Raw genomic sequence first — 16193 nt, 5'->3', positions numbered from 1 at the left:
TGCTTGTTATTGCAGCCCAGGCCCATTCACTAAACTCTCCTCTGTCTACCTGCTACTCCAATGCCTCCTCCCTGTGCCAGTCATTGCACTGATATAGTATTCAATTTAAACTGCTCATTCTCACCCACAAATCTCTCCTCAGTGCTGCACCTGCCTATATACCTTCACTCATTTCTGTCTACCATCTTACCCTTGCGCCATACTCTGCAAATCATTTACGACTAACATCTACCATAATCCAGACTTCTCACTCCTATCAGACCTTTGATTTAAATCAGATTTCTTTTAATATAAAATGCTTTTTGAGGAAAATGTATTACCATCCAAAAGTTATTCCATCATGAAATAAAGATTAGTTTTTTAATTATGTAGAATAAGGCTGTATATGTTTAAATTTTTTGGGTAAATAAATTCCATGAATCCATTCACAATGTTTTGCTCTTCCAGAGGTTTTTGTAAGATTATTGAGCAGTTTCTGCCTGCAAGATATCATCACAGATGCTTGGTTTACTTTTGCAGTTCTCAAAACTGAATTTGACTCAGCAGAGATCACATGCCTCTTCTTCACAGCAAAAATGTTATAACATGAACAGAGTTGAGAAAAAGACCTTAATCCTAACTTCTACAAACCTAAGAATACAGAATCAACCTAATCAAACTAATATGAAAAGTTATTCTAAAAATCTTCATCTACTTGCATATTATAAGTTATACCAGCAAGAATTTGTCTTTATGTAGAAAACTATGATTTAAATCAAGCCTCACTGACTAGTGATTTAAATCAAATCCACCCTGTTTAGAAATTAGGTTTATTCACAACTTGTACAATTTTAGGCGCTCCCTAAAAACACATCTTTTTAGGGTGGCCTATCACATCTCCTAATATAACTCTTCTCCATTCACCCCAACCCCCACCCTGGTCCTTTCATAATCATTCTTCTGAACATAATCCACACCCCATACACTCAGAAACACTACAGATATCTGCTGGTGGCGGCTCGTGCATCCTTATATCTACACCCTTATTGTGTTAAGATAACTGGACCTTTGTACAAATCAGACACTTGTTACCTTCTGTGTTATCTCCATCTCCTCATAGATTGTAAGCTCTTGTGATCAGGGCTCTCATTCCTCTTGTTTTAATTGTTGACCTGTTGGTTGCTATATAATGCATGATTTTGTGCATGAATTTCCTGATTGTAAAGCACTGCGGAATATGTTAGCGCTATAAATAAAGATTATTATCTGATATTGATGACCTATCCTGAGAATGAGTATTTTACTCCTGGAAAACCACTTTAGGGTACTGTCACACTTGCGGCAGAGGATTCCGGCAAGCAGGTCATTTTTCTGACTGATCAGGATCCTGATCAGTCAGAAAAATGCATTGCAATACCGGATCCGTTTTTCTGGTGTCATCAGGCAAAACGGATCCGGTATTTATTTTTTTCACGTTTTTAAAGGTCTGCGCATGCGCAGACCGGAAGGACGGATCCGGCATTCCGGTATTTTGAATGCCGGATCCTGCACTAATACATTCCTATGTGGAAAAATGCCGGATCCGGCATTCAGGCAAGTCTTCAGTTTTTTCCGCCCGATCAGTCAAAATGACTGAACTGAAGACATCCTGATGCATCCCGAACGGATTACTCTCCATTCAGAATGCATGGGGATATGCCTGATCAGTTCTTTTCTAGCATAGAGCCCCTGTGACGGAACTCTATGCCGGAAACGAAAAACGCTAGTGTGAAAGTGCCCTTAGTAATAAACTCATATTGGAAGTACCTAACAACAGGGCTGTGGAGTCGGAGTCGAGGAGTCGGAGTCGGAGTCAATTTTGGGTACCTGGAGTCGGAGTCGGCAAAAAATGAACCGACTCCGACTCCTACTAAATTTAAATTGGAATAAAAAAAAAAAAAAGCAAGTTTAAATGTCCGAATTCATAAACAGTTATAATTAATGACTTCTCTACTGTAAGAATAAAGGCCAATGCATGCAGTGCCTCACGTAACCGCAAAACAAACGCGTTCAGTGATGTGAATCAGCATGCTTTTCATATGCTTCACTATATGGCACGCAATGCACAATTAGGAGTGGCAATACATATACTTTCCATTGTGTTGTGTTCCGCTGTTACAGGGAACACAATGCCCATGGTTTACCTCGCCTCTCACTGATAAGGGATAAGGTAAATATGTGTTTTGCAGGACTAGAGACACTTGTATAAGTGAAGGGAATGGAGGGTCAATAGTTCAAGACTGAAGCTGTAAACCATTGGAAAAACTGCTGTCATTCAGCTAAGGCTATAAAACGTGTAAACTCAGAATGTTATCTTAAACTTTAAACATGACTATGGGATTCTTCTAGGGAAATCATGTTTTAAAATAAATGTCCCTTCCTGGATCCTCCCACTGCCCTATCTTCAGCAGAAGATCAGCACACAAAGGAGAAGGCAGCAGCTTCTGCCCAACTACCTCTCTGTGCTAGAAGAGCTTAGAAGAACTTCTTTCTTTCCTTCAAGGAATGTATAAAATACATTCGCATATTAAATACAGAGGAGTCGGGAGTCTGAGTCGGAAGTACAAAAAACTGAGGAGTCGGAGTCGGAGCATTTATCTACCGACTCCACAGCCCTGCCTAACAATGCTAGCAAATGTTTCAATGTCATTTTTGTTTAATCGTAAAAATGCCTACATCATTGACAGTAATTGTGTCTATGGCCAAGATATTAATATTCTAAATATGAGGTTTATAATAAATATTGCATTGTACACTACAAGCAGTATTTTTTCTATTTCTTTTCATTCATATTAATTTACACAACCTCTTTGTTTCCAGTAAAAGTAAGTTTGAAGAAATATTGGGAATATTTAAGTGCTACAGCAAACTGGTTGACATCTTAAAGGAGAAATCTGCAAAAGGAAGATCAGCAGGCAGCAGTAAATCATACAGGAGCTTGCTGTCTATGGGATTTGTTTCCACACTTTTAACCGCGTTGTTCAGGTAGGTTATACTCTAGACTGTCTCTGTTCCCAGTCACTCGGGCAAAAAGTTTGCACTTGTATTATACAATTTTTCTTTTTCAACTCTGTAGAGATAGCTTGAAGAACCACGAGGAAAGTCTTAGCGTGCTTCGATCTAGCTTAGATTTTATGAGATACATTGTTAGCATTGCACTGCAGAAAATTCTGCAACTGAAGGAGACTGGTTTCACAGATGGAGCTGATGGTCAGAATAATGAGAAGATGTTCCACAGCATCTGTGAGATAACCAGGTAAGAAGCAGGAATGCATAAAGTTATCAAAGATAATGACTTGAAACTGATTTCTATGTAGAGACCTAAAATGAATGTTAAAGCGTTATACCCGTCTCGAACATTGTCGGAATATAGCTAGGATCTAGGATATGCCACCAATGTCAGATAGGTGCTGATGGCATATCGCTAGGATGGAATAACCCTTTAACAGTGGTCAAGAGGTCAACACCATAAACTGATCAATTATAAAACTCTCTCCACACAGGGTGTTAATGTGGAGATATACTTCAATACCATGTGCAGCTGAGGATTCTGGGAAAAAGGACAAAGGAAAGAACATCTCTTTGCTATGTTTGGAGTGCTTGGTGCAGATATTTTACACTGTCCAGCTACATTATCAGACAAAGATCTCACAATTTCTTACTGCACTGGGTAATGTACTTTTCAAAAACTGTTGATAATCTTGAATGCTGCTCATGTCCTACTTAAGCAGATGAAGTCCAAACTTACCATACACATAGGATGAAAGCTGTCAGAATTTTTTTTTTTTTACTGGCCTGCTCATCATCCTCTAATGTGTAGGGGAGTGTCTGTTGAAATGGGGGATTGGGCTGTTAAATATTAACATGCCCAATAATTTTGTTCTTATGGTAGATTTACTGTCTCCAGAGGTCTGGCAGTAGCTTGTTCCACTATGCCCTTTCAAAACCCTGAGCCTACATGTGTATGGTGGGAACTGGGAGGATTAGCTGTTGGCTGAATGATTGTGCAGTCACTCTTTCAGGAACATACATTTTTTTGTTTTAAACTATAAATTTTTTTTTTTTTTTTTTTTTTTTTTTTACAATTGTAGCATTTTTCCTATTGCTTTTCTATAGAGAAGCCTATTGGAAAACGCCAAAAAAATAGCCTCATACCCAGAGCATGCTTTGTTTTGAGGAAAAAATAATAATTCGCTATGAACTTTAAAGTAACATTGGCCACAGCGTTTTTGACAAGAAATGCTGCTAAAATGGCCTACAAAAAAATGGTGCAAAACAGTGTGCGACTCCAGCCTTATGTTACACATCGGATAAAAGGCAGCCAGACACCTTAGTGGGGTTCCAAACTTTTTGTTTTAAACTACGGTATTCTCATGCAGCTAGCAGTCTAAATTAGTTTAGGTTGTCATAGCTCAGTTTAGGGATTTATGTACAAGGTAGCCCAGATGTGTTCTGCAACATACATTCTGGGGTTTTCAAATTCAGCACTTGATAAACTTATATCCTCACACACACCTCAGTAGTGGTCCGGGGTCTCCTCGTTAAATCCCTGACTGTTAGGAGACAGATATACGTGTATAAGCCATGGCTTTAATGAGAGCTTACCCAGCGTTTCCCTTGTATGTTTGGCTTCTGAAAAGTGCCCTTGGTTGTGCCATTCTAACCTGTTTATTGTACCCACTTTTCACAGTAGTGTTTATGCGATTCTGTAATACAAGAGGGCATATTCAATATGCATATTCAATTTTATTATTAGCAGGCTGATTTGATTGGAGCCCTATAAAAGTTGTGTTAAAGGTGTGCCATCCACCCTGTTAACATTCTCTTTCTAACCTATGGATGCAGCAATATTATTTGCTTAAAGGGAGTGTGTCACAGCCCCTCCCATCTGCACTGAATGGCAGTTATAGTTATCTCCTGTTGGATGCTAGAGCTGTCACTCAGAGTTGAGGGGAGGGGCTGTGAAGAGAGAGAGCAATTCACAGTGAAGCACCACCTCCTGGGCACTTGCAGGAACAGAATCTGGCAGAATAAAATGTCATATTCGTATTAGGATAATTTCACACTTGCGTTGTGAAGATCCGGCCGGCAGTTCCGTCGCCGAAACTGCCTGTCGGATCCGGAAATCCGTGTGCAAACGGATTGCATTTGTAGACGGATCTGGATGCGGATCCGTCTAAGGCTACTTTCACACTAGCGTTTGATCGGATCCGTTCTGAACGGATCCGCTCATATTAATGCAGACGGTGGCTCCGTTCAGAACGGATCCGTCTGCATTATAACTTAGAAAAATTTTCTAAGTGTGAAAGTAGCCTGAGCGGATCCGTTCAGACTTTACATTGAAAGTCAATGGGGGACGGGTCCGCTTGAAGATTGAGCCATATGGTGTCATCTTCAAGCGGATCCGTCCCCATTGACTTACATTGTAAGTCGGAACGGATCCGCTCGCCTCCGCATGGCCAGGCGGACACCCGAACGCTGCTTGCAGCGTTCAGGTGTCCGCCCACTGAGCGGAGCGGAGGCTGAGCGCTGGCAGGCGGATGCATTCTCAGTGGATCCGCCTCCACTGAGAATGCATTAGGGCCAGGCGGCTGCGTTCAGGGCCGCTTGTGAGCCCCTTCAAACGGAGCTCACGAGCGGACACCTGAACGCAGGTGTGAAAGGAGCCTAACACATGCATTGAAACACCGGATCCGTCTCTCCGGTGCCATCTGGAAAAACGAATCCGAAATTCATTTGTTGTGCATTTTTTATGGTCTGCGCATGCGCAGATTGGAAGACCAGATCCGTCAATGCTGCAATTTTAATGCCGGATCCGGCACTAATACTTTTCAATGGAAATTAATGCCGTATCCAGCATTCCGGCAAGTGTTCTGGAATTTTGGCCGGAGAAAAAAAAATGCAGCATGCTGCGGTATTTTCTCCGGCCAAATACCGTAAGAGGGACTGAACTGATGCATCCTGAACGGATTGCTCTCCATTCAGAATGCATTAGGATTAAACTGATCAGTTTTTTCCGGTATTGAGCCCCTAGGACGGAACTCAATACCGGAAAAGAAAAACGCTAGTGTGAAAGTGCCCTTACTCCTGATAATAAAAGCTCCACAAAATGTTTGTACTGTTCTCCCAGCCCCTAGTGTTGTCAACAGTTTTTAACATGGTCAAAACTGCTGATAGACACTCTGTTAAACTGCATCGAGTTATTAGTAAAGGATAATCTGACATAGATTTTTATTATGCTTGTGATATCAAGCTCCCATCTTTCACATGTTCAGATCTATTTTCAGCCTGCGTACCACAATTGGCAAGCCTTTGAACTAACTTTTTGAAGACTGTACTTTTGTAGATGACGAAGATGAGGGGGATGCTGGTGCAGTAAACATCTTGGAAAAAACATCTTTGCTGATTACACAGTTTCAGGTAAGTTCTCAATGCCTGTCTACTGTTCATGTGTCTTGTGGTGTTTTGGGAATAAGAACATGATCTGTTAATTTGGGGTCCTGAGGAAGGTCCATGTACCTGTAAACAGATCTGTGATCCTTCTTTACAGAGATCCCTTACGAACCAACTGAGCTCTGGAGAAGATGACTTTAACAGTAAGGAAGCTGTGATGCTAGTCAGTATCCTGTCTACATTATACAGGTTCTTGGACACCTCTTCTCAGCAGGTCAGTTTGTATACAATGAACAGATAGGTCAAATTCAGATGTGGCAAATTTTTGTGGATTTTCTGTGGGATTTTGGCAATTTTTGCAATGCAAAGAGTGTAATCCTCTGCAAATCTGCAGCAAAATCTAGTTGTATAACATGCAAAAACACTGCTTCGTATGAACTTAATATAGAAATTGTGGCTGTGTTGCAGTTTGTACAGATTCTGTCATGGACGGTGAAGATCTGTAAAGACACCGAGCTAGGTAAGTTTGGGTTCATATGATAAAAGCAAAATACCTTTTTGGTTAGTGCAAAAAAAGCAAACACAAAAGAGAGGGGCTCATAGGGTGAATAAGTTTGGTGTAACAGCCCCCAAGGAGTTGTATTAATTAATGAAGTGGGCGGGGCTGGGGTGCGACTAAGTGAGTGACGTGCGCTGCCGGCCTGCCTGCAGAGTACATAGTGAGTACTGCAGATAAGCGATTACTGCTATTTTCGCAAAGCAGCACTGCTAGGGGCTGCTGCATACACTTTATATGTGATGGCTGGGCTGCTATAACTGGGGCCCAATGTAATGGGGTCAGATCCCCCCATAACAGAGTCATCAACAGATCCTCCAGTAAGTGTCCTCCACAGATCCCCCTATAAAACTAGTGTCTTCCACAGATCCCCCTATAAAACTAGTGTCTTCCACAGATCCCCCAATAGGTATCCTCCACAGATCCCCTTATAAGTGTCCTCCACAGATCCCCTTATAACACTGTCCTCCACAGATCCCCTTATAACACTGTCCTCCACAGATCCCCTTAGAACACTGTCCTCCACAGATCCCCTTAGAACACTGTCCTCCACAGATCCCCTTAGAACACTGTCCTCCACAGATCCCCTTAGAACACTGTCCTCCACAGATCCCCTTAGAACACTGTCCTCCACAGATCCCCTTAGAACACTGTCCTCCACAGATCCCCTTAGAACACTGTCCTCCACAGATCCCCCATAACAGTGCACCACCCACAGACCTTCCATTAGTTCAAAACCCACCAAAAGCACACAATTTGGTTCAAAATATTAAATGTTCTTAATTTCCTCAACAAAAACCTAGCTGTGTCTTATTATCAGGTGCGTCAAAATATGGTAATTTTTGTTCTTTCTGAGGCGTCTGGTTTTTATTTATATAAATCTTTATTGCATAATCATAATGTATCTTTTATTGTAATAAATTTTCTATTCAATTCCCCAACATTTTTAATATCTCTACTTGCTGTCGGTGAACAGCTCAAAGGAATTGTCTGGGGTTTTAATATTAATGGCCTATCTTCATTATCTTCCCTGCTTCCAGACTAGTCTGATGCATTTTTCTGTGTAAGGACTAACAGGACGTGAGATTGCAATGCACAGCATGCTGTATATCAGTCCATGTAGTCCTGCCAGTGTGTTTTCTACTGGTCTGGTCCCCTCTTTATATCACTGCATCATCCATGGTGTGTGTCCATCATATTCAGACATTGATGTGTCTTTCACAGAGGATGTCCAGTTCTGTAAAGGAATCTTCACACTTCTCTTCAGTATGCATTCCTTATACAAGAGCCCAGTAAGTCTGCTTCGTGAGCTCTCTCAGGACATCCACGGACACCTTGGAGATATTGATCAGGTAGGATTGTACTGGCCATATCTTCTGATGTCTTCAGCTTGGATATTTCATTAGCAACAAAATAGCATTTCTGTATTTTTTATAGAGGTTGATACTTTAGATTGACTGCAGCTAAATGTATGTGTGAGCTATGGGTAGGGATGACACCAGCTTCTCCATGCTGTGGGGGCCATGACTGACAGAGACAGATCGAATATTGTTGCATTACATTCGTGAAGCAGGCAAGTAGGGCCAGAGAATCATAGATACTGGGGAAGTAATGCTGGTGGCTGTCCCAGACTACAAGTCATACATATACAGTTAAGATTGTCTATGTTCGGTAAATGATTTTGTTGAATCAGCTATGTGAACAGTTATATTCCAACGAGGAGATTTCACACTTGCGGCAGAGTGATCCGGCAATCTGCATACAAACGGACAGCATTTGTAGACTGATCCGGATGCGGATCAGTCTCTCAAATGCATTTCAAGAACGGATCAGTCTGTCCGTTTGTCATATGGACAAATGTATCAGTTTCTATTTTTTTCCACATTTTTAAAGGTCTGCGCATGCGCAGACCGGAAAGGTGGATCCAGCATCGTGGTATTTTTAATGCCGGATCCGGCACTAATACATTTCAATGTAAATTAATGCAAGTTTTCCGGAATTTTGAACAGAGATAAAACTGCAGCATACTGTGGTATTATCTTCATCCTTAAAAGTCAAAAAGACTGAACTGAAGACATCCTGATGCATCCTGACGTATTGCTCTCCATTCAGAATGCATGGGGATAAAACTGAGTTTTTTAGTATTGAGCCCCTAGGACGGAACTCTATGCCAGAGAAGAATAACGCTAGTGTGAAAGTGCCCTTAGTGTGGATTGTGCACAAAAAATGCAACAAATTACAAAGCTGTACTAATTAATTCAGCTTTCAAATCCCCGTTCACAAGTAGTGGATTTTTGTGCTGTGGATTTGAGTGAATTCTGAAGGAAACTCTTCATATAACCACATACACATTTTCCCACAGATTTGCATTTTTGTGCAAAATTAGCATTTGTTTCTGCCATGTTTGAATTTACTGTAGCATCACTTTGTTAAATGACTAATCATGCTCCCTGGTGTGCCGCCATTTTTCTATTATATAACTCTAAATGTATACTTAGAATGAAGTTGCTTGGCAAAAAAGAAACTTAAAGGGGTAGCCGGATTCAGCAAATAAATTGTATTTATTATATAAAGTTGCAATTTTTTAACAAGGTCCTGTCAGCACAATGAACCTTATGAAAGAGGCTCTGTCCGCATGATCAACCCTATTAAACCAGACATACTGCCTGGTAGGGCTTCTCATACTGATTAAAATGATACCTTCCTTTTTGTCTGCATGCTAAACAGCTGCAGAGATAGCTGCGTTTTTATTATTATGCAAATTATCTAATGATTGCTTATTATAGTTCCCTATGGGAACTATAATTCCCTATGAGAACTATAAAAAAGTGTGCAAAAAAATTCGTTTTTACAAGTTTAAAAAAATATTAAAAATCTAATCACCCCCTCTTTCCACAAAATGACAATAAAAAAAAAACCCACACATCATGGGTATCGCAAAAAACATGCGAAAACACCTGTACTATCAAAATATAAAATAATTTATCCTATACGGAAAAAGGTGAAACAAAATAAAGGATCAAAATGGCCGATTTGCTTTTTTTTGGGGTCGCTTCTCCTCCCACAACAAAATTTAATAAAAAGTGATACGGTAGTTTTACACACCCCAGAATGGTATTGATGAAAAGTACAGATCGTCCTGCAAAAAATGAGTCCTCATACAGCTCCGCACACATAACTGTAAAAAGTTATAGGGGGTCAGAAAATGACAGCAAAAAAAGTTTTTTTTTGTTTTTTTTCTGCATCAAAACACAAGGAAAAATATTCATATGTGGTTTCACCGGATTCATACTGACCTGGAGACTGAAGATCATAAGTCAGTTTTACTGCATTACGATTGTTGTTAAAAAATTTTTTTTAACTTTAGCGAAATTGCGTTGTTTTTTCTCTCTCTCTCCAATTCCAACATCTTTACCCTTTTTAAATGGTGACTTTGGAAAGTACAATTTGTCCAGCAAAAAATAAGCCCGTTGGGGAGCAAAAAAACGAAAATGCAAAGTCAAAAAACCTCCAGGGTAGAAAGGGTTAAACTAGGCATACTGCTTTTTATGGTTGACCCTGCTAATTAAAATAATGCTTTTATTATTTATGCAAATGAGAGCTTCAGGGCACCTCGGGATGTAGCCAGCACTGGAAAGCTGAGGTGCAACCCTTCCCCTCAGTGCACTGAAGTCCCCCATTAACACAAATAATTTAAATTTGTTCCCACTGGAACGCTGTAACTAATGAAGACAGGTATCATTTTAATTAGCAGGATCAACCTTACCAGGCAGTATGTCTGATTTGATGGAGTTCATCTCACTGACAGATATTCTTTCAGATTTCTGCTTGCTGTCATGTAATATGAACTTTCATTGTTTATTTTAGGTTGGTAAAAATCTGTCCTAGTCGTGATGGACACATGAGTTCTGAACACATTTTTATCTCGCAAAACACAAACACTGAAAGCTATTAATCAACATCAGCCTGAGATCTTCCAATTGATCAAAATGTATAATGGAAAATTGTGTAACTTTTCATCATACAAAGAAAAACATTTATTTAATGAAAATGAAATGCCCCTTTAAGAATTAGCAGAAATAACAGTTTGTTTTATTGTCTCACTGTAGGACATCGAAGTCGAAAAACAATCACATTTCCGGATCGTAAATGTAAAGACAGCAACACCTACTGTCACTGTAAGGACCCTCCGTTTCATGATCATCATGTACAAGAGTCTGCATAATTGTAAGGCTACTTTCACACTTGTGTTGTTAATTCCAGTATTGAGATCCGGCAGAGGATCTCAATACCAGAATTAAATGGGTTCGTTTTGATTTTGCACATCATGATGGATCCATTCCGTTAGGATGCGGTTGTATAAATTCAAAGCAGAAAAAATGGATCCATCACTAAATACATTGAAAGTCAAAGGTTGATGGATCTGTTTTTTGGCTCCTAAAAAACTCTGGATCCATCACCATTGACTTACATGGTTCACACTTGAGCGTATCTGATACACACGTTTTTGTCGGACGTTTTTACAGCGCATTTTTGGAAATAGGAAACGCGCGTTGTACGCGCGTTCTTGCGATTGACCACAAAGGCGTCCAATGAAAAACAGAGGTGTTACACTCGACAATACGCCCCAAAGAAGCTCCTGTACTTCTTTGGGCATAGGGCGTTTTACAGCGCATTCGTACGCGCTGTAAAACGTGCAGGTGAGAACCATGCCATAGAGAAACATGGGTTTTTCGCCTGTTGAGCGGTTTACAGCGCTGTAAAACGCTCAGGTGTGAACCAGACCTTAACATAATCATCTTGATCTCTAAACCACTTTTGCCTCTTTGTGGTTTCAATGCCAGAGCGATATGATTGTTGTTCTGTTAGTGATTGTTCCTTGAATGCCCCAAAGTTCTGTACCATCAACAAAGTTTTCAGTTGTTCAAGTGATTCCAGGCGCTTATCACTCTCTTTAATTTCTTTTTGTAGAAATTCCATATTTAATAACATTATATCCATTGAGTAGCGATTTGAGATCATTTCAAATTTTGCACAGAACTCTTCATTATTAGGTAATAAAATTGGTCTTAAATGTGTTCTCAGACATTTTTGTGCAGATGGAACGGAAGACATCCTGAACGGATCTCATTCCATTCAGAATGCATAAGGACTAAATAGAAACATTCTCTGCTGGATCCCAATACCGGGAAACAACAACACAAGTGTGAAAGTAGTCTTATACATGTCCACTTTACTGCATTATATTTTTTCCTGCACGTTGTCATAGAATAAAATACAGTTGTTTCTCGCTTGTGTCATTGGGAGATACAGGACTGTGGGTATAGCTGCTGCCACTAGAAGGTGGACACTAAGCCAAAAGAAGTGTTAGGTCCTTCTGTGTCAGTCGCCCTAATCTGTTGCCCACCAGCCATGGGGGTCACCCTGCCTCAACTGGCAGCTGAGGGGTGTCCCTGCTCGTACTCGTGGGGAAATAGGGCGGTAAAGAAAACCACCCACACTTGTCTGAAGAGCTTCACCGGTCACCACTCAATTTTTCCCTCTCTAGGCTGGAACTGGACTTGGACTAAGTTCCCCTCAAGGCCAGGTGTCTGCTCTTTCTATTCTTTTTCAATGTCCACAGGTCTCCAAGGTACCAATTAAGACCTTTCTCCATGTGGTGGCCCACTCTGTTCCCCCTATCCGTCTCCCTTTTCAGTCATGGGATTTGAACTTGGTCATTGATGTCCTTATGTCAGCACCCTTCAAGCCCCTCCAGGAGATTCCGCTTTGTCTCCTCTCTTAGAAGGTAGACTTTTTAATTGCCATCACCTGCATGAGACAAGTCTCAGAATTGATGGCCAGTTCCTGCAAAGCTCACCTCCTGGTACCTCATCAAGATAAGGCAGTTCCGGTTTCCCATAGGTGTTTTCCTGTTTTCATCTTGAGGACATTGTGCTTCCTTCATTTTACCTTTCGCCATCCCATCCTAAGGAACACTCCCTCCATCAATATATTGTCTGGGATCCCTGGGTTTACTTGTCGCTAACGGCCCGCTTCCGCCCACGAACTCCCTGTTTGTTCTTCCTTGCGGTCTGTGGAAAGGTTTGGCGGCCTCCTGGATCTCCAGGTGAATTCGGTTGACAATTGCTGAGGCCTATTGCGCCAAGGACAAGGCCTCTGCTCTTCAAGTCGCAGCTCATTCGACCAGATCGATTGGTGCTTCTTGGGTGGTGCGCCACCACGCATAAGCTCTTTAAAAGGGTTTTCCAGGTCTTTTATACTGATGCCCAATCCTTAGAATAGGTCATCAGTATTCTTCTCCGTGCGTACCAAGCACAGCAAAGTACATTGTATACCAGCTTGGTATTACTTTCAGCCCCATTCCATTCTATGCGGCTTAGCCGTGCCTAGGCCATGTGACACATGAATGTGTCGTCACTGGTCTAGGGAAAGCTGAGAGAAGGCCGCAACGCTACTGTGAGCGCCGCTGCTTTCTTGAGCAAGAAAGGAGACGTTTAGTGTACTCACCTGTTAAATCTCTTTCTTGCCAAGTTCATTAGGGGACACAGGACCGTGAGTATAGCTGCGGACACTAAGCCAAAAAAGTTTTATTTTCTTCGGCCAACTATACCCCTTACTGCCAGGAGAGAGACAACCAGTTTGTACACTAGCAGTAGAAGCAGTAGAGAGAGGCTATATAGAAATAAACCTGAGATGGGTCAGAAGATAGGAACTGATGACCCATCCAGCAAACCTCAAAAGAAAAAACACCCAACAGAACTAATAATGCAAGAGAACTGGGTGGGTGCGTTGTCCCCCAATGAACTCAGTGAGAAACAGATTTTACAGGTGAGTACACAAACATTTTTTCATAATGTCAACAGCTGACAAGTTACACCCTCGTAATGAATTTTTTTTTTTTTTTAGCTTTTGGTTTTGGGTCAAGCTGCAAAGGTGCTGGATGAAGTGGACTGGCTGATTACAAAACTGAAAACACAGCTCGGTTCAGAGAAGATGCCTGGTAAGTTGAAAAAGCTAAACAATCTAAAGCGTATTAGGGTATACCGACTGTCCCCCAACAGCAGACAAGGCCTGAAACCCATCATTTTTATGCCTCATGTTAATGTGATTAGTGATAGTTTTAACCAAAACATTTGAGCGCCATTTGTGTGAATATGGTACAAATAACCGGACAACCGAGTAGCAGTTTGCACCACTTGCATTAAAGGGGTTTTTCTATCTATTGCTAGTGGTCTGACCTTTGGGACCATGACAATCCTGATAATGAAGGTGCTTCTGTGCTGGTTTAGTGATGCGTTCAGTTCACTGACCTTTCATTGAACAGAGGCGCTCTGGCCACTTGCTGTGCAGTGAACTGCAGCATAGCTTCAATTAAGTGAAGGAGTTTGCTGCAGTTCCCTGCACAACCAATTGGCCGGGAGCAGCACTGTGCAGTAAAAAAAAGGGGATGCAGTGATAAACCGTTGCTGCATCCCCTTCATTCTAAGATTTGGTGGGGGTCCCAGAGCGAAGGTCCACACTGATTATAAAGTCATGGCATAGTCTAATGATATACCATGTCTTTATAAGATGGAAGATCCCTTTAAACCTTATGGTTTTGAAATTAGGAATGAGGGAGCCTAGACTATACCCAGTTGTATGTTAGCAGCTCTTAGTGCAGAGCTATGATCTAAAAATCCCAACATGAGAGTGTATCATGTTTCAGCGTGCACAGCTTAGTAAATACACTGACCATGTGCTGCTTAGTCCATTAAATCAGAATACTTTATTTTGGCAGCTGATGGCACCCAGGCTACAAATCCAAGAGAACCAGTGGAGAAGGCAATCATTCTTCAGCTCGGGACATTATTAACTGCATGTCATGAGCTGGTCCAGACGGCACTGCCAGCAGGAAGTTGTATGGACACTTTGCTGAAAGAACTTACAAAAATGTACACAGTTTTAACAGCCCTTGTCAAATATGTAAGTTATTTGGCAAATGTATAAGCATTTAAGGGGTTTTTCACTATAGTAAGCGATAGAATATCCCTAGGGTCAATGGGGGCCTGACTGCACGCGCACCAACTCATCCTTAGGCCTCATGCACATGACCGTATGTATTTTGCGGTCCGCAAAATATCCAGATGACGTCCATGTGCATTCCGTATTTTGCGGAACGGAACAGCTGGCCCCTAATAGGACATGTTCTATCTTTTTGTGGAACAGACATATGGAAACGGAATGCACACTGAGTACCTTCCTGTTTTTTTGCGGACCCATTGAAATGAATGGTTCTGTATACGGTCCACAAAAAAACGGAACGGACACCGAATGAAAATACGTTTGTGTGCAAAAGGCCACAGTACTACACTTAAATGAGGTTGCCGTTCCCAGAACTATGAATGAGAAATTCTAAAGGGACCTGTGCCCTAGAAGTTGGACCCCCAATGATGTGGCTAATCCTAACAAGAAATGATGGGAATACCCCTGGAATCATCAGTACTCACCCACCATTACAAATTTTATCGAAACTGGGACACACCTGGTTCCTGGAGATAAACTTGACGAACATGATAGTTGGGTTCAGAAGCTTTAATTTTTTTGTCTGATGTGCAGTTTATCAATTTCTGCGCAATTAAACATTTCTTGAAAATATTCTCAGAAATGCCTGCCTTGCTCTTTCACGAAGCTGACTGTTGTTCTGTGTCCAGTATTTTCAGGTTTACACAAGTCAAGCAGGAAAGATTCCAGCCCGTTTGGAGAAGTTGGTAGGTGCATCTCAACTTGTCTACTTGTTCATAAAGTCATGAATTAAGGTGGTGATTTTTTTCTCCTTTTTCCCTCATCTGCAGGTTAAGCTGTCTGGCTCGCACCTCACACCACAGTGTTATGCGTTCATTACATATGCACAGGTACTTGTGAGAAGTTATTCTTAACGTTTCCTGTAGATCTATATCCTTGCTTACAAGAAATACAATCCTTTGCATTAATAGTTTGGATTTCCATAGCTATAGCTTTCAGAATTACTTAACTAAAACAGCAGCAGTGATTAAAGTGGTACTCCGGTAGGTGCAGGTTATCCCCTATCCACCGAGCGCTGTACTCAGCTATCTCCGGAACTCCCATAGAAATGGTTGGAGCGGCTGCTCACATTTGCGGCCTCTCCGATCATTTTGGGGAGCAGCAAGGGGCGTGCAGGGGGTACAGGGCCCCTGTTCTCATGATCGATGAGAGTCCCAACAGT

General features: G+C 41.4%; 1 protein-coding gene across 3 annotated transcripts in view; it reads left to right on the top strand.

The window, feature by feature from the left end:
• The window catches only part of FANCI (FA complementation group I), a 114473-nt gene that overhangs the window by 67365 nt on the left and 30915 nt on the right, over nt 1-16193 (top strand). For all 3 annotated transcript variants that reach the window (XM_044279478.1, XM_044279477.1, XM_044279479.1), the window contains 12 exons: nt 2839-3003; nt 3095-3274; nt 3522-3688; nt 6365-6438; nt 6569-6685; nt 6880-6931; nt 8192-8319; nt 11077-11145; nt 13877-13970; nt 14748-14932; nt 15661-15717; nt 15802-15861. In XM_044279478.1, the coding sequence (XP_044135413.1) occupies nt 2839-3003; nt 3095-3274; nt 3522-3688; nt 6365-6438; nt 6569-6685; nt 6880-6931; nt 8192-8319; nt 11077-11145; nt 13877-13970; nt 14748-14932; nt 15661-15717; nt 15802-15861 (1348 nt within the window). The remainder of the gene's footprint in view (nt 1-2838; nt 3004-3094; nt 3275-3521; nt 3689-6364; nt 6439-6568; nt 6686-6879; nt 6932-8191; nt 8320-11076; nt 11146-13876; nt 13971-14747; nt 14933-15660; nt 15718-15801; nt 15862-16193) is intronic.

Source organism: Bufo gargarizans, chromosome 2, assembly GCF_014858855.1.
Source record: "Bufo gargarizans isolate SCDJY-AF-19 chromosome 2, ASM1485885v1, whole genome shotgun sequence".
In the NCBI taxonomy this organism is placed as follows: Eukaryota; Metazoa; Chordata; class Amphibia; order Anura; family Bufonidae; genus Bufo; species Bufo gargarizans.
This window is presented reverse-complemented; position numbering and strand designations above follow the sequence as displayed.